Source organism: Rhinolophus ferrumequinum, chromosome 14 (assembly GCF_004115265.2).
Source record: "Rhinolophus ferrumequinum isolate MPI-CBG mRhiFer1 chromosome 14, mRhiFer1_v1.p, whole genome shotgun sequence".
NCBI classification, from domain to species: domain Eukaryota; kingdom Metazoa; phylum Chordata; class Mammalia; order Chiroptera; family Rhinolophidae; genus Rhinolophus; species Rhinolophus ferrumequinum.
This window is the reverse complement of record NC_046297.1, coordinates 13,220,572-13,239,783: the sequence shown is the minus strand read 5'-3', so window position 1 is coordinate 13,239,783 and position 19,212 is coordinate 13,220,572. Positions and strand designations below refer to the sequence as shown.

At 39.3% G+C, this 19,212-nt stretch overlaps 1 protein-coding gene across 2 annotated transcripts in view; it reads right to left on the bottom strand.

The window, feature by feature from the left end:
- Nucleotides 1–17,885: 17,885 nt before the first annotated feature.
- Nucleotides 17,886–19,212, bottom strand: part of CPA6 (carboxypeptidase A6) — a 238,435-nt gene continuing 237,108 nt past the window's right edge. The window contains exon 9 of one of the 2 annotated variants that reach the window (XM_033126466.1): nucleotides 17,886–18,444. In XM_033126466.1, coding sequence (XP_032982357.1) covers nucleotides 18,257–18,444 — 188 coding nt within the window. In that variant the 3' untranslated portion in view covers nucleotides 17,886–18,256. The remainder of the gene's footprint in view (nucleotides 18,445–19,212) is intronic. The other variant, XM_033126465.1, reaches the window with a different exon arrangement.

The following is a 19,212-nucleotide window of genomic DNA, read 5'->3' as shown; positions in this document are numbered from 1 at the left end:
ATATAAATGTCTAACCACTATTCTGTATACCCGAAACTAATATAAAATCATATTGAACATCCACTGTAACTGAAAAAAATGATTAAAAATAATTATATTTGCTAAAAAAATAGTATTTAATTATCCTAAAAAGAAATCATATGAAGACAAACCTAAGCATGATATTCAAGAGTTTAAAAAATGGACTAATCATATTGAACATGAAGCCAAGATACAAAGCGTTTTACTTTCTTTTCTTTGTGATGTTAAGACTCTTCCAAATTTTGCAATGTATTCTGGGAAAGGAGTGGTGGTGATTATTTTTTAAATCCGTCCTGGGAAAGTGCTCTCAGTCTTTGTATTTATTTCCTGTCACCACTGGAACAAGTTACCACAAACTGAGTGGCTTAAAACAACACAGAGTTGTGGAACTCAGAAGCCTGCAATCATTTTTACTGGGCTAAAGCCAAGATGTTGGCAGGATCAGTTAGTTCCTTTTGGAAGCTCTGAGAGGAAGGATCTGTGTTGTTACCTTTATTACCTTCTAGTGTCTCCTGTGTTCGGTCTTCAAAGTGTGTCACTCTGACATCAGTTTCTGTTGTTACATCTCTTTCTATGACTGTTCCCCCTTCGTCCCTCTTACAAGGACTGTGAGATTATGTAGGGCCCACCTAGGTCCTTTGGGATTATTTCCCATCTCAAAATCTTTACCTTAATCACACCCACGAAGTCCCTTAAGCCTTAAAAGGGAATGGTCACAAATTCTGAGAATTAGAATGTGGAATAATTTTTTGGTGGGGGCGGGGTCAGTGTTCAACCTACCACAGTCCTGCGTAATTTCCACTAAATGCACTGTTCTTTTCTTCTTCCACCACTTTACTTAATTTGGGGTAACAACTGAGATACTTGGGCTCCCTAATCATGTCATCCATGTATTGATCTGTTTAAAAAAAAGTTTAGAAAAATATGTTTTTGGAGCTGGAGGTGTCTGAGTGAATCCTTCTTCACAGAATTGCTCAGTTTTGAACATGCCAGATGGGTTTGCTAGGTCTCTCACTAGGTGTTCAACCTGTCTGCCTTACCCAGTCCCCCCTGTCCCCATTCTTCCCATTCCGGTGCATCATGCCACCGGATTGCCAAGCACTGGTGTCTGCATCTCTTTGCCGGAAGGTTGCTGTGGTCTCAGAACCTGTTCTACCTGTGTTGGGACAGGCTGGGCCTGCTGCAGAAATTAACACCCCCAACCCCCAGCAGCCCCGACTAGTGAATGGAGCTAGTGTGCAAAGATCCCGGCACCCTCATTTCTTTATTGTGATTTGTTTTATTGAGATATAATTCACATAACATAAAATTCACAATGTCACACAACCATCACCACTATCAACATTTCTATCCCTCTGTCATGCAGGGTGTCAGGCGGGGTCCCATCTGGGACCTCTAGTCCTGCTCCCCACATAAGAATGCAGGATATGGTAAGGCCAAAAAGGAACACCCATGGAGCCGTAGATAGGGGAGTCATACCACTATAATCTCGCTGGCAGCTAGGTTGGAGACACAGGAAGCAGAAGCCACACTATCCGCAACCTGCCATCCACTTCTCCGCAATCCGCAACCAACCAACCCCACTTATTAGCTGCAATCTGCTCTGCTAACTGTAATCTGCTCTTGCTAGCTCAGCCACCATCTTCTTGCTAGCCCCCATTTTCTGCTAGCGTAGCCACAGCAGTTATATTAGTGGCCAATGGCTCACTGGTTACAGCTGACGGCCAACTAGCCACAGCTGATGGCCATGCAATCACAGTTGATGGCCATTTACTACCTGAGCCAGCACTTTCCACGGGAGGCCGAGAGCCTGGAAACTGTACTCCTGGCTCTGTCCCCACACCTGTGTTGGACAATTCATATAAATGGATCCATACTACAAGTGGTTACTGTTCTTTTGGATGAACAACTTCAAGGCACATGTTTAATTCTGGTTCTCAAATTTCCCCAGCAGGATGGAGCTCATTGCCCAAAGTTGTAATGGGCCATTAATTGGCTGCCTTTCCTTTTTTTGTCTCGCTTCTCTACTTTCCCACTAGTGTTTCCTTGAATCACCTCTCAAATAAAGGACTTGCACTCGAATCCTAACGTTAGAGTCTGCTTCTGGGGAAACCCAAACTAAAATACTAGGTATATCAAGTTAACTAATCCATTCATCAAATATGCACTGAATATTTACTCTCTGCTTGGCACTGAATATACAGCACAAACAAGTCCTGTATCCCCCCTTGCTCTCATAGAGGGTGTTTAGGCAGGGAATAAAGGTGTTAAGCAAATTACAGGTGAGATGAGTGTTCTGAAGGAGTGGATGAGGGAGGGTCTTCCTCAGGATGAGATCCGAGGACTGGGAAGGAGTTAGCAGGTGAAAAGGGTGGGGGAAAAGGTTCCAGGCACATGGAGCCACTCCAAGATAAGGGTGAGCATGGTGCTTTGGGGAATTGAGAGAAATCGATATGGCTCTTGCAGAAAGAGTTGGAGGAGAACAATTGTGCAAGGTATTTACATGTCCTTTCAAGAACATGTAAAATATAAAATCATATCCAGAAGGATATAGTGCTGTCCATATCCAGAAGGATATAGTGGTCAACAAAACATTCTACAGCTGTCAGCTGTTTTAGGCATGCCTTATCTCTGGAGAGCCACCTTGCCCCTGGTACCCCCTTTCTGAAGCTGCCTGCATCTGGTGACTTAGTGAGACAGGGACATAGGGGCACAGCCACCTGGCCAGGTGGGGGACATTCTCTTGGGCAATACTCACCCCAGAGTTCCTGGTGGTACATTTATTGAATCTGCATCACACTTCCTCCATCCAATCCTATTTCTGCCCCCTTCCTTTTGCAGGTGTTGGTCCTTAATAAATATCGTGCTCCTCAAACTCTGCGTCAGACCCAGTTCCTGGAGGACCCGACCTTCAACGCAAAGAAACAGGAAGGCTTTGTGTCATGTGTGATAAAACTGTGGTGTTTCTCCTCAGACCTGAAGGCGGTGGGTATCCTTGGAACCTGATAGCAATGAACTCCATGTCCAGTGAGGTGAGTGAGAGTGACTTTGGAGTCTTCACTGAAGGATCTGCAGGTAAGTTTGCCTTTGAGAGATTCTGGAAGCCTGAGAACAACTCAGGGGGAGTGAGGATTTGTGATGAGTATTAACATTTAGGGGGTGCATTTAAAATGCATTTTATTCTTTGTATGTATTTTTCTAAATTTGTCTCAAATAATAACATTTGTATATATCTATGTAAATTAATCAGACTAGCAATATATCTGTTTGGATTTATATGGTCTTTCATCCCTGGATCCCCCAGGAATGTGAGCAAAAGAGAACATCATAGAAATATTTTTTCCATGAAGGATATTAGATTACATACTGCTGGCATTTTAAATTTTATGTTCTGTCTGGGAAGTAGACTTTAAAATGATAATTAGATGCTACTCCGGTGGGTGCTTTGAAAAGCACTAAAATATTAAATAACTTGCACGTTTAACTTACATTAGCTGGAACAGGAGGAACTACATTCCTCTGCCCTTACCTTAGGGGGTACCACTATGGTCTAGTGCCCCCAAGGTACAGATACAGGAGGCCCTTCCCGCCCTAAGGATGTTACAGAGATTTGTTTTCATTACAGATATTTTAGAACCCAGATGCATTGCTGCGACTTGTCACTAAATGACTAGAGACTTAGGGATGGGTGTTGCCATGAAGGCAATGGTGCAGCACCTGCTTTCCACAGCCCATTGGGGTGATGCATTTGTTCTCCATCTGGCACAGCTCCTGGGTGCTCTGTGGTGCCCCTTCCTGGGTCCCTGGCCCGTGTACTTGTTTATTTGGGGACCCATCGCAGGAAGCCATCAGGGATCTCTGATCTAAAGCCACTCATTCTTGTCCCTCTAGTTACTTCCTTAGGTTCTAGACGCATCCCCTCTGACCAGATTAATGTCCAGTACCCTCCTCTCTCCTTGAAGCTGGGAGATGGGGTGATATTTTTAGGGCTTTATGAGTGATTTCAGAGGAAAGAAAGAAATAAAAATACATTATCAATTCCTTGCCATGTAGCAAAATATGTTTTGAATATGTGAAAATGAAAGCAAATCCATTTACATGAAGTTCTGGAATAAACAAAACTAATCTATGGTGATAAAAATAAGAATGATGGTTACCTCTGGAGGGGAGCTTGGACTAGAAAGGGGCTTGAAGATCTTTTCTAGAGTGAAAAAAATGTTCTATATCTTGATTGGGTGGGAGTGTACGTTTGTCAAAACCCACTGAAGTGTGTATCTAAAATCTATGCATTTTATTTTATGTAAATTTGAAAACAGGATGACAGTTCAAAAATGAAAAAGAAATGACTATATAAAACTAGTTCAAAATTGTTTGGTTTTAATTTTCTGACTTAAATAAAGATAGGAAAAGACTCACCATCAGCATTCAGTTCTGCTGAGGGATAGAAAAACATTTTTATCCATAGTTAATTATTTCATATTAACTATGAAATAATTTTATCAAGAATCTTGATAATCATAAGATTATCAAGAATCTTACATGAAGCAGAAAAATATTGTCTTCACATTTCATAAAAAAAAGTTAGCTAGATTTTAGCTTTTGTCTTCAACTGACACCCAGTACAGCAGGTCCTCAAATAACTCGTTCAACGCTCTTACAACGTTGATGAGGAAAAATAGGGCTTCCCAGCTGGGGCCACTCTCTGTTTTGCCCACATTCGTGTGGGTTTTCTCTGGGGACTCTGGAGAAAGTCCCATATCCCAAAGATGTGCACGTGAGGTAAATGGGTGGGTCTATATTGTCCCCATCTGAGGGTGTGACTGTGAGTGGCCTGTGATGGAAGGGTGGCCTGTCCCAGGTAGGCCCTGCCTTGAGACCTGAGCTGCTGGGAGAGGCTCCAGCCACCGTGATCCTGAACTGGAATGAGCAGGTAGGAAAATAATTATCTTATTGTTATCATTCATCTGTCTTAAATATATGTCTAGCTCACATTGATTTCATTGTTTAATATTAGAAGTGTTAGAGGTTTGCTGATGTTTTGTGACCAGAAATATGCTGTAGAAACCTAACTTTGTGGTTTTTTATTAAAAGTTTTTAAAAATTTATTTTAAGTGTATTTTTCCAGGACCCATCAGCTCCAAGTCAAGGAGTTGTTTCAATCTAGTTGTGGAGGGCGCAGCTCACAGTGGCCCCTGTGGGGATCGAACCGGCAACCTTGTTGTTAAGAGACCGTGCTCTAACCAACTGAACTAACCGGCTGCCCCCAAGAAACCTAATTCTTGTTTAGATCAATTAGCCTATGGTCAAGTTGGTTTTGTTACACGTAGTTTTGCTTAAAGTCACAGTTTCTAAGAACCATGAGGATGTGAAGTGAAGACTTACTGTACTTCTACCTACAGAGTAGCCACAAAGTTTGGAAATATAGGTGATCTGCCCTATTTGACCATGTAATGTCACCACTGATTAGTGTATGCTCTTGACAGGTGAGGGAAGGTCAGAGACCAGCCACCACATGACCCCAGAATGGCGAGAGAGTGGCAGGATGATCATTTCTCAAACTGGATTGGACGACGTCCTTCTGTGGAGTATACCGAATGCTGGCCCGATCTGAGCATCCTGGGGTGTGAATGCCAGAAAAGCTTGGGACATGAGATCAAAGTTGAATTTGAATATCAGATCAGCAACAAATAATTTTTTAGTGGAAGTATGCGTGGGGATACTTGTATATCCCTTGCATAAGTGGGATATATACAAGGGACATACCTGCAAAGGGCATACTTATACTGAAAACTTATTTTATAATCTGAAATTCAAATTTAACTGGTATCCTATATTTTTATTTGCTAAATCTGGCAGCTCTATGCTAGGGGTATGCTGAAAGGGCAGGATTATTTTTGTTTTTTCTTGTTTTCTTCAGTGGAAACCAGAGACAAATAGTCTGAGCCTGTGGTTGTCAAACTTGAGCTTGCATCAGAATCACCTGCCGGAGCTTGTTAAAACACAGACCATTGAGCCCGAGTTTCTGATTCAGTAAGTCTGGAGTCAGCACCCCCCAAATTTGCATTTTTACTATTTCCAGGTATTGATAATTCCAGGGATCACACCTGAGAACTACTGAGGTGAGGTGATGCATTACAAAGGTACCGTGTTTCCCCCAAAATAAGACCAGGTCTTATATTAATTTTTGCTTCAAAAGACGCATGAGGGCTTATATTCAGGGGATGTCATCCTGAAAAATCATGCTAGGGCTTATTATCCGGTTAGGTCTTGTTTGCCGGGGAAACACAGTATGTGCAAGGATTGCTACAAATGCTGTGTGATGTATCCTATTCATTGCCATTCTGCCAGAACAGTAAAGTATGCATCACTAATGAGGGACAACACTTCAAACATCATGTATTGTCGTGTAATATCAATAAACCATTTATTACATATAGTTGCCTCTGTTTCCAGACTTTATGGCCACTCTCTATATAAGTTATTTGCCTCTGTAGTGAATGAATTGCCTTTTAATGAGTATGAAATTAAAACTCCATTAGAATAGAATTTAGAATAGAATTAGATTTTCCGTAAACCCATACAATAGTAATAGCAGAGAACCTTTGTTAAATTACATACCAAATAAATATTTAACAAGGTGAGACACTCGGGATTTTTATTTATATTTTATTAAACACCACCACCACTTCCATTAGCAAATTATAGACATACACAGCATTCATACAATCTCAGGATTTTTGGAGTACACAGAATGGAATTTCCACACTATGACTTTTTCCGGGGACCTGATTTTCTTGGAGGAAAAGAAAAGAGAGATTTGCTTGTGCATTTGGTAGAGCTGGAACATACTGAAATCTTTTAAAGTCACTTTAAAGCTGACCTTTTCATATATTTCTACTATGAAGGTTTTTTTTTTCTTTTATTTTTCACTTTTCTGTGTATTGGCCTATTAAAATTGACTTGGGTTTCCTCTTTTGAGGGAGAGAACTATATAGGGAAAAATGAAAGAAGGCTTCTAGAATATATTGCTGGGTGTCTGAGTCCTTTGGTTACTGTTTGGAAATTGTTCATCTACCACAGCTATGTATTAAAATCTAAGGACTACCTTCTTAGAGATAAATACTAAAGTATTGATGGGTGAAATGATGTCTAGGATTTGCTTTCAAATGCTGCAACAAGAAAACAGTTGGAGGAGGAAAGATGAAATAAGTTTGGTAAAATATTGATAACTGTTGAAACTGGGTGATGGAAGCGTGGGGGTTCTTATAGTATACTACCTTTACATGTTTAAACATTTCTATAAGTTGGAAAAAAATCTAAGGACTTGGCTGATATTTTGACTTTGCCACTAATTGGACAACAAACCATGCTCAAATCACTTAAATGTTCTGCGTCTCAATTTTTTAAAATGATCATTTTGCAATTAATCAGCAAGTAATTACTGAGTGAGGCTGATTGTGTTGGGAGCATTCTGATGTTACTATCTAAATTCCCAGGGATATTGTCAGATAACTGGAAAGTGGAATGTACTTTAAGAAACCAAGTATTATTTTCAAGTATTATTTTTGCAAAATCCATTGTTGAAATTCTTTGAGTACAAATGCTTGGATCCCAGAACTTTGGTAAATGAAGGATCCCAAAGACTCTGTGTGTGTGTGTGTGTGTGTGTGTGTGTGTGTGTGTGTGTTTAAGAACAGTTATTTAAGTTAGGTAACTGTTGAGAAAGCAGCTGTTCAGACTCTTACCTGACAATAGGACATAAGAAAAATATGTTATACATCTTGGCTCCTTTTGTGTTTTTTGAAGAAAAAGCAAAGCAACCTCTAAGATTTCTAAATGCCATCTGTATCTACTACACGGTAATATATACTTTAATTTGGACACTTTTGTGATCAACTCCCCAAAAGGCAGGTAAATGTAGATGAAAAACTGAAAAGTTAAGAAGAGGCAAGCTTGTGTGTGTCTGTTGAAAGCATAAATGCTTTAGAAAATCTGGTATAGAATCCACGCATGGCTGTGTGGCATCCTGCCAGGATAGGGGAGATGATGTCCCCTTCTTATTTGTGGACTTGATGCTATGGCATGGACCAGGTCCAGAAATGGCCAATGGCCTGAAGGTCTGGGGACCAGAGTGTGGGACCCCATTCCTGGTTGTCAGTGAGGTGGTTTGCTGCACACTCCCGACTGGCTCTGAAGAAGTGGGAACGATGAAAACTGTAAACTAGGCTGAGGATGCTCCTTGAACCCAGTCGGGTAGGGTAGACACGGGTGCCGTGTGATCAGTGTAGGGCAGGCTTACCCTCCTGAATCATGAGGAATTCTTTCCTGTGGATGTTAAACAAGTATTCCTTGTCAGACGGTGCATTCTTTGTAAAGAGGGTTAAGATCCTTTCATAATGTGGCGTGTTTGAGTTAATTGTGCCCCCCCTAAGGAGTTAACATTATGGACTGAATGTTTGTTGTCCACCCTCTAATTCATACGTTGAAGCACTAATCCCAAGTATAGATGTACTTGGACATGGGGCTTCTGAGGAAGCAATTACGGTTAAATGAGGTCAAGCAATGGGGCTTGCTCTCCCTCTCTCACCCTTCCCTCTATTCCTACCCCTTTGCCCCTCTCTGCCCTCTCCCACCCTCTCTTCCTCTCCCCTTTTCTTTCCCCTTTCTTTCTCTACCTCACCCCACCTCTTTGCCTCCCTCTCTCCCACACCCCCCACTCCATGCACAAGAAAGAACAGCAAACCAGGAAGAGAGGCCTTACCAGGAACTGAATTGGTTGGAACCTTGATCTTGGACTTCCAGGCTCCAGAGCTGTGAGCAAATGAATGTCTGTTGTTTAAGCCACCCAGTGTGTGGTATTTTGTTTTGGCAGCTTGAGTATACTAATACATCCTCCAGCAGACAGTTAGCTGAGAGCATGTTTTTCTGGAGTGCACCAAAGAGGTTAGCTTTTGTAGAAGATGTATGGAGAGAAGTCGGGAGTGTGAGACCTATCTGGAAAGGCAGGCCAGTGGGAGGCAACAGAGGGTGCTGGTATCCAGAGGAGATGGAGAAGTTGTCAGGAAAGAAGGCATTGATGCAAACTTTACTTTCTTTACAATTTTGCTTGTGGATGACTTTGGCAGGAAAGATGATCAATCACACGGTAATTGTTCAATAAACCTTTAGATAAATGCACAAATTCCCTTGGGACATGGATTTTCTCTGGCAGATTGCTTGTTTGCTACATACACAGAATGGTTAATGCATCCAATAACTCTTTGAGTCTTGCTAGTTCAGGTTTTTAGGGATAAAATCTTTATTACCCAAGAGCACCAAATAGGGATATTTCCTCCTACATTAAAGCCTATATTTAAATGATCTCAGTTTAGATGAGATATTTACTGAAATACTTTTTTTCTAAGTTGACTTACTTTGTCAACAGTGTCTATAGAAAAAAACCAAGAATTTCTTTTCGTTGAACAAGGTGTGCAGTACCTTGAGTGTGAGAAAAGTAGATCAAGGTGAAATCCTAAAGATCATTTACCCATAATCAATGAAGGTCTATGCATGCTTTGATTGTATTCATATTTTTCCTGCTAGTAAAAAAATTTGCCTGCACCCTCTACCCTACCGTGTTTCCCCAAAAATAAGACCTAGCCAGACAATCAGCTCTAATGTGCCTTTTGGAGAAAAAATTAATATAAGACCCAGTCTTATACAAGACTGGGTATTATATTATATACCTGGTATTATATTATATTATATTACATTATATTGTATTACATAAGACCCGATCTTATATTATAGTAAAATGAGACCAGGTCTTATATTAATTTCTGCTCCAAAAGATGCATTAGAGCTGATTGCCTGGCTAGGTCTTATTTTCAGGGAAACACGGTATGTTCTTAGATATTTGTAAAATTTAGAAATCTTTGCTTGTTATGGTCAATGTGGGGCTCAGGCCCTTTGCTGATATTTTTCATGTTTCCTCCTTTAACCCTCACACTATACCTGTAATACAGGTTATGTTATTTCTATTTCATAGATAAAGGAGGGCTCCTCTGGAGTATGACATAGAGACTCAGCACTGCTAATAGGAACCACTTCTCTTTTCTAAAAGATAAATCTAAACATCGCGTCTCATTGTGCCCTCTCTTTACAAGAGCAATTACATGTGGGAATTTGAAAACCTGTTATTCCATGGTCTACTCATGCCATTTTCATTAATACTTTGGAAAAACAACCTTACTTTGAACTATTAGGTTGGTGCAAAAGTAATTGCCCTTTTTTCCGATTATTAACCTTTTAAACCATAATTACTTTTGCACCAACCTAATAAAAGCCATGGATTAAAATCTGTAAGTAACATTATCCAGCAAATAGTGCCTGGGCTAAATATAAAATTAGAATAAGTATGGCACACTGAGCCATCATTATCATATGCAAACCAATAAGAGTTTTAATAAGATATATTATGTGACACCAGAAATTGGTGTCAGCTGATTGAGCAGGAAAGGAGTTTATTATATAAATATTTATGGGAGAACAAGCTCAAAGCTGAGTCTGGGAATGATGTCCAACTACAGACTGCAGAACTGGCCTTAAGAGTTTAACCGTGGCCCCTGCTACTGCCCCACAAGCAGTAGAGACAGTGCTGCCACTGCCATTTCTGCAACATGACCTTGGCTGCCATTTTGCCAGCACATGGATTCCGTGTGGTGCCTCCTTCCTTTTTTTGAGACTTGTGGAGCCTCTCAAGTTCTCACTGTTTTTTTGAAATTTTCTATATTGATTTTTTTAAAATTGTGATTTAAACATTTATTATGAGACCTACCCTCTTAACGCATTTTTAAGTGTATAATCCCGTATTGTTAGCTATCGTAATGATGTTGTACCACAGATCTCATTTTGCGTAACTGAAACGTTATACTCGTTGACTAGCAACTCTCACTTCTGAATGTATTCTTAGGGGAGCCTAAATCACATGGCTGTATTCTGCAGAAGATACCGGGGAACCACATTTTCTGGATTCTATCTTGAGAAGACGGGATTCTTAAGGTTTCATATTCCCTAGACATGAGAAAGCCATTCTAAGGTGATAGCTACACAGAAATTAAATGTGCGAAACAGATTTTGATGTTTATGAAACTGGGGTCCAAATGGTTCATTCTCAAATAAGGATGTATATAAAAGAATATGGCCCAGTAAATTCAAGGTCTTTGTTGAACATCACAAAAGCAGTATATAACTCGTCAGCAATGATTCTTACATTTCCTTCTTTACGCTCCTGTTGATCGTCCATGCTTCCTGTCCCCCAAGTCCCTGGAAAAGTTTGCATTCCTTGTCTCAAGGTCCTCTTACTCCCTTTCTGTTCCCCATGCAAATGTCTAAGAACTGGTCTCGTAAGGAAGAGGGAGGCGAGGAAAAAGGTTAAGACAGGCTAACCTAGGATTCCTTAAGGGAAAGACTGGTGCACTAAAACTTCATATCCAGTCATAGGAGGAACACTTTTAGTAGTGATATTTGAGAACCACTTGGAATAATTAACTGGTTTTAAGCAAATAGCAGATTGCACATGCTATAAGATCTGTGGTTGAAATGTTGATTGTGATTCAAAGTGTTTTCTACATGAAAACAGCTTGGCTGAAGAGAATAAATAAAAAGGAACAGACTCTCAAGTATTTCAAAGGAAAGATCAAGGCTAGTGTTCGTATTTATGGTCTAAAAAGAACATGAATTAGATTTCAAGTTCCCAGAACAGAATTGATTCTTTGGGGGTGACTTCTACTCAGAATTACTAATATTGTCACAAATAATTAGTTGGTTTTTGGACACTCCTGGTTAGCTCAGTACCACCTCTTTAGGATAGCCTCATGTATCTCTCATGATAGTTTATGACAGGTGCAGTGACACTTCAAATATTTTTTTATAAAATTCTGTTGACCCTGGCACAAAGCCATTAAACTGTGTATTCACGTTTGCTGCTCTACCAAATGAAAACCTTGCACGATATTTCAGACCAGTGTTGCTGGAGATATACAGCTGGATTTAAAAACTTCTAGTGGCACTTTCTGCTTAGCTGATATCAGATGGTCTCCCTCCAAATATTGAATACGGCTTTAAATTCCTGAAGAATGCTACCTAGGATAGGAGGGATCCGTACTTCTGTCCAAAAATATAGCTATAAGAGAAATTTAGTAACTGAACCTAACACCAGTCATTTGGTTGTTGCAAATTTTTTTCTTCCAGAGCATGCACACTGGGCTGCTGGCTCAGTTTCATGGAAGAGCTGAGTATTCCTGTTACCTTTTCATTTTTCCCAACTGGGGCAGGATTTACTCTTGAGTCAGTCTGAAACCTAGAACACACTATTTCAGTGTTATGCAGGAAGCTATCATTTTTATTTAACTCATAATTAAATTATAAGGCAACTAGCACTCCAGCGTCCATATACTATGAAGTCTTGAGTTACCATTTGATGTGCTTCCCTCACATAGCCTAGGCCAGTGGACCAAGGATGGATGCCCTGGGCAGGCAGAAATTCCCACAGGACATCCACTGGGGAAAAAGCAAGTAGTCCTAAAAATCACAACTGCAGAAACAGGGTGGCGGGATTGTTGGCACATTGGCTATAAGGAGTTAGTGTCTGCTTTAGAAGGTCTGCACGTTGCCTTTATTTCATGTGCATTATTCAGATATCTTAGTGATTCTCAGTGCACTTTGTTTTGTGAAATATCTTAGGTATTCAGTGTAGCTGTTTTCAAGTTTGTTATGCAATATTCTGATTCATGAAAATATTCCATTAAACGCAATCGCTCATGTAATTACTTTGCTTAATCTACAGCATACTTTAATTAACATTGCGCAGAGTTCTGATTTAATCAATTAGATTTGATCTGGTGTAACTTATCTATAAATACTTTTCATGATGCAACAGACCAAAGTAATTATCGAGAGCTAAGGTAATATATGACACTACCTAAAACTAACAAATTTCCCCTGTTAAGAAGAGCAAATCAAAATTTGAACTATAATTTTACTGTTTAAAAAGTAGGTCCTTCTGTTTCCATTAATAATCTATTAAAAACAATCTCATTGGGAGTGTTAGAACTTAAAAAGTATGTTTTATTTGGCATCTGTTCCCCAACAGTTAGCCTCGACAACTAAAGATTAAACTCAAGCAAGATTCACCACTTTTTGGTTTTGTTAATAGACTCATTAATATCAATATCTCAATAATATTTGTTCCCCGTTGTGGGTTGAGTTTTGTCCCTTTTCCCAAAAGGTATGTTGAAGCTGTAACTCCCCAGTACTTCAGAATGTGACTTTATTTGGAGTTAGGATCGCTGCAGATGTAATTAGTTAAGATGAGGTCATACGGAAGTAGGATGGGCTCCGAGTCCAATATGGCTGGTGTCCTTATAAGAAGACAGCCATGTGACAACACAGAGACACTCAGGGAGAAGGCTGTGTGAGACGAAGGCAGAGTTTGATGTTATGTACCTGCAACACTAAAGATTGCTGGTAACCAACCAGAAACTAGGTAGAGGCAAGAAAGGATTTCCCTACAGGTGTCAGAGGGGGCGTGGCCCTGCTGACACCTCGATTTTGGAATTTTAACCTCTTCCGTGTTTCCCCGAAAATAAGAACTAGCTGGACAATCAGCTCTAATGCTTCTTTCGGAGGAAAAATTAATATAAGATCCGGTCTTATTTTACTATAAGACTGGGTTGTATATAATATAATATATGACTGGGTCTTATATTAATTTTTGCTCCAAAAGACACATTATAGCTGAATGTCCAGTTAGGTCTTATTTTCGGGGAAACATGGTAGAACTGTAACACACATTTCTGTTGTTGTTTTAAGCTACCCAACTTGTGGTACTTTGTTATGGTAGCCCTAGGAAACTAAAACACGCAAACTAAGTTGAGAGTTACAACTCAACATAACCAGAATCTATAAAATTACTTTTAATATTGTGTGTGTGTGTGGCAGTGTGGCACGGGGTAGTGTGAGTATCTTGCTAAACTAATTTTTTTTCTAATTTTCATTGGGGAATATTGGGGAACAATGTGTTTTTCCAGGACCCATCAGTTCCATATCAAGTTGTTTTCAATCTAGTTGTGTGTGTGTGTGTGTGTGGGTGGGTGGGTGGGTGGGGGGGGTGCACAGCTCACTGTCTCATGTGGGAATCGAACCGGCAACCTTGGTGTTACGAGGATTGCACTCTAACCACTGAGGAAACCGGCCGCCCTGCTAAACTAATTTTTTAAATGCACGTGCTGTTTTTAGTTGGGAGTTAATTTTTACGTTCCTAAGCAAGTGTTGGCATAAATATAACACTTTTTGTTCCTAGCATCCCTCCTCACACACAACACGTAGCAGGGTACCTTGAACATAAATCACCCAACAGTACATTTTGTGGCCTAGTTGAAAAAGATTAAAAAAGACAATCGCCTATAAATATTAAAATACCCACTTCTACAACTTGAGCCATAAAATATATACAGTGCTACTGAAATATGAGAGTAATCATTGAAGAGAATTTACATGAGGTTCATCAAAGCAAATTTTATCTTGAATCTGTATGTGGATAATAAAGAAACTATATGCCCAGCTAATTTGTGGATTATTCAGATTCTTTATTCTCTGTTGCCCTCATTTTGACTTTGAAAAATGTACTCATAGCACCTACACTATATGAAGGGCAAGGAAAACATACAATAATAGAATTTAAGTGACTGGTGTTAACTTGCTAACAGATCTTATTACAAATAGATGGAAATGAAAAATATAAAAAATGAATTTTGGGGTTTACCCATACATTCTTCCTCCTAGAGTAGATTATTGTTTGGTTGTTACAAGGGTGATGATGTTTGATGGAAAAGCATCAGTAGACACCAGCAAAGGATCTGGACACAGGCGGCTAACAGAATAGGGACTCTGCAGCTTGCTCCAATCAAAGGGAAAAAAAGTTCCAGGCATCAGGGTCCGTGAAGGCCACCATGCGATGACACCATTCGATTGTGTGCACCTTTGTTAGGTCCTTTGAGAAGCAGTATCTTCCCATTCTTGGGTGTCTTCATGAGCCCCTGGCTCTCTGGTTGTTCTGGATACTTTGGCTTTCACCTGTTCTATACGTAGAAATAACTAGTATAAAACAACCCCTCCCGCCACCTGAGATCCATTCCTGCAAATATATAACTGGGACTTCAAGATAAAAAGATAAATTAGATTCGTAGAACATAGAGAAAACTAATATTTCCTGATTGTCTACTATAGTCTAGGTTCTGTGCTAAGCATTCCATGTATAATCTCATTTAATACTTTTAAATTTAATTTTGATTTTTTTATTGAAACAATGTGCATTTTATAAACTTTGAAAAGGCTGCGTGGTGAGTAGTTGGGCGTTCTTTTAAAAAAATAATCTTCCTTTAAGAAGAATATACTCTTTGTATGATATTTTTCATAATAAAAACAAAAACCACTCTAAGTATTTATTATGACAAGGCTTGTCTTAAAAAAACAGCAGTCCTCTGCTCCATCCTTCCTTCCTTCCACTTCCCTCTCATTAATTCAATAATTCATAATCTTTTCAATTATTTCTTCTAGTGTTTCCATTTTTATTTTTAAATTAAATGAAATACTGCTATTTCTTGATTTTTTTTTTTCAGATTTAGTTGCTATCTTTTGACTTCCTAATATAGTAGATGAGGATTTTGCTCTCCTATGCCCGCTTCTCACATATTTACCTCGTCCTAGCCTTTCAATATATTTATACCACACTTTGGGGTTAAATTAATATTTAGGGCTAATATTGTTTAACTATATAAATATTATTTATAGCTAAGTCACATAGTATACTATAATTATATTTCTTCTCTTGTATTACTCAATATTTTCACCAGCGTTAGCAATTGCATTTTTTGTTTGTTTGCTTGGTTTCTGTGCTTTTATTGCTAATTCATCCCCAAACTTTCTGATGTAAGTAAAAATTGCCTCTGAACATATTTAAGTGTTCTGTTTCATAGTCATCTTGTAGAATTTCATTTGAAATCTTTAGTTCTCCTGCTATTCCAAGTTAGTTCTCTCAGCCTTGCATACAGCTCTTACTGGGATGTTTCCCTTCACTATTATTTTGAGATTCCCCGCACCCCAGCCTATGCCTTTCTTCTATGTTGGATTTCATATTTTCTGGGATCCTATATGTTTCTCTTGGTTTACTCCCTCATTTTGGTAGAGCATATGCTTCACAAGTTTCCTAAGAAAGGTAAATTAGAACCTAAATTTTATGAAAGTGTCTATATCCTATCCTGACATTTCATTGATTATTTTTGCTGAGTGTAGATTTTTAGGATAGAAGTTTTTCTCAAAACTTGAAGGGCATTTCTCCATTGTCTTCAGGCTTCAGTGGTGCTGTTAAGAAATTTCACGCTGCTCTAGTCCACGTCCCTTTGTCATCATTTTTTTTGTTTTCTTCTGGAAATTTTTAGGCTCACCTCTTTATCCTGGTGTTCATGATACATCAGGTAAATCCTCTGAGAGGATTTATATTTGCTTGTACTAAATACATGGAGGGTATAACCAATCTGGGATTACTCTGAATTAAATTCTTGGCTAGAATTTTATCAGACCATTTAGGTACTGGTTTCCCCCGCTTTCTGAAAGTAGAGTGTTCCTATGAAACCTTTCATAAGCCAACATAGTGTAAAGCAAAGAAACAGTCCCCTGAGGACACATCTTGCGAATGGGTGTATAAAATACATCGAGAAAAAGCACAGATGCTCACAGACACGGTTCAGAGCTCTGGTGGCTTGATGCTGAGCGTGGTTGCAGGGGAAGGAGCTTGGCAGGGCCACGCTTGCTGCTCAGGGTGGGCTCTGACTCTATAACTGCTCGCTGAACAAACTGCTTTACTGAACAAACACTGAATGCTATTATGCTTTTCATTTTTTTTTTTTTGTAAAAGGAAATCCTCTTCAGATTTCTTTCTGTTAGTGAAAATAGGTACATATAGGTGTTTGGTAAAAGCAAAATGGCATAAAGTGGACTTTCAATAAGTAGTCTGAATTTGGGCTGCAAACCTAGGTGAGGGTTGCCTTGGTTCCAAATTCCCAGTGGCAATTTCTCCCTTCTTTACTCTTGCCCAAATTTGTAACAGTCCATTTTCCTTGTGGTCCACTGGAGGTATATGGGGGTTATTTGTAATTTACCCTTGGGAATCTCAGAATCCCGGTAGAACGAGAATTTGCTATTGGACTTCATCTGGGAGGAGGCTTGTTCTTTGTTCTCTGCTCTCATTCTCCAAAATGCTGTGAAAATCAGTCTGCGTTCACCTAGTTTGAAAAATGCTTGCAGAATAAACTACTCCACTTAGCTGTGTACGTTCCTGCCTTCACTCAAGCAATGCCTGGCCTGAGATACCCTTACTTTTCTCTGGTATTTTAAAGATGGTTTAAAAAATTATATTTTGTCCAGCAGTTTTAGTTGTTTTCAGAAGTCCAGATATCTATCCTATCATATGCCTGGAAATGAAAGTTTCTATCGCCTTTCTAAGCCTCAATTTTCTCATTTGAAAAATGAGCATAATAGTAGTATCATAGTATTTGAGTAATAAGGTGAGATTATTAGTGTAAAGCTCTTACTGCTGTGTGTGGCACCTCAGTGTTTACTCCTGTTTTAAAAGTGTATTCTCAAAGTCTATAAAAATAAGTGCTCTATCTTGCTATACTTTTTATAGGAAGATGGTACACTAATGTCGGGGGATAAAGATGTGAATAATCCGAGGTCTTAAACATTTTGTGTTTATTATATTAAAGGATACAGTTCTTTCCATTTAAAAAAATTTCCATTTCAAAAGGACCAAATGATTAATCATTATTAGTAGTCTAGATATTACTTGAGAGCATGAGATTTATTTGAAGTGAAATCCTCAATTGGTACATTTCTTGAGACAAAAGAATTTGAAAATATCCCTCACCTTCATCAAATGAGACTCTTAACAGGATATAAAAAGGATGCTTTCTCTTACAACAAACTAGACTATGCTCTTATTTTACTATTATTTTTTTATTACCATTTTTTATTGCCGTAGAGAGTTGAATTGCATGAGAAGTTCCTTTTAAAGTCCATAGACATATTCACTCCAAGCAGTTGCCCCTCTCATTAAAAACAATTTTTACCCACTGCCAAGGAGCTCTTGGGCAGAATCAGCCCTCTTTCTGGCAGTGGACTTGACCTTTGAGCCATCTCAAGGACACTTCTTGAGCAGGTGCAGTGTGATATTCTTCACAGCTACCATGGTCTCTGTACAGGTAGGTTTGATAAGCATCTCTGGGAGTAAAAATCCAAAATGCCCAGTGTCACGCAGTTCAAAAGCAAATGTGTAGGGTATTCCATTTTTGTAGGCCCAGTCCATTGAGCTACCAGAACTCACATCTAAAAGTTAAAGAAAAATTAGACTCACTAACGTAAGTCTGCATAATATTCAAAAATGTATATATAGTACTTGCCTACTAAGCTATACTACATTCTTCCAATAAATACCGTTTCAACAAGAATGATTTAACAATAGTTTCTTGCCATCGGGGATACGGAATTTATAAATCATATCTGCCATCCTCTGTGAGGATCCAGTCTAAGTAGTAGTGCTTTTCCAGTGTGATGATCTCAACATTTCTCAGCCTCAATTCCAATAATATTTATCCCCACCCGCACTTCATTCACCCACAAACAAAACCACACCATGGACTTTTTCCTTCTCATCACTCAGTTCTTCTCCACTTTCAAGGTCTAGAACACTGAAATTCTGTTCCCAGAAAACCTCCTCATTTCTCGGATTTCCCCTATTTTTTCCATTCCTAATGAATTTGTTTATCTTAAGTTTGTAGTTCCCATACTCCTCCCAGCCTTCTTATAATTTCATTTGACTCTACCTGCCGTGCTCAGTTACCTCACTGAACGTCTCACCAGACCCTTTTACAAGGCCTCCCTCAGTCCTCTTTCTGCCTTTGCTTGGCTAATTCTCAGTCCCTGGCCTAGTTTGTCTGCTTTCCCTCTTTGTGAGGGAGTTGGAAAAAGTCTTTGCTGTAAATTCACACTAATTACTGATGTCCTTTTCTCTTCCGGATGCTGCTCTGAGCTCCTTTGTCTAGACGTTCATTTACTGAGCCTTTCTCATTCTCTTCTAGGCCTGCCCCTCACTTT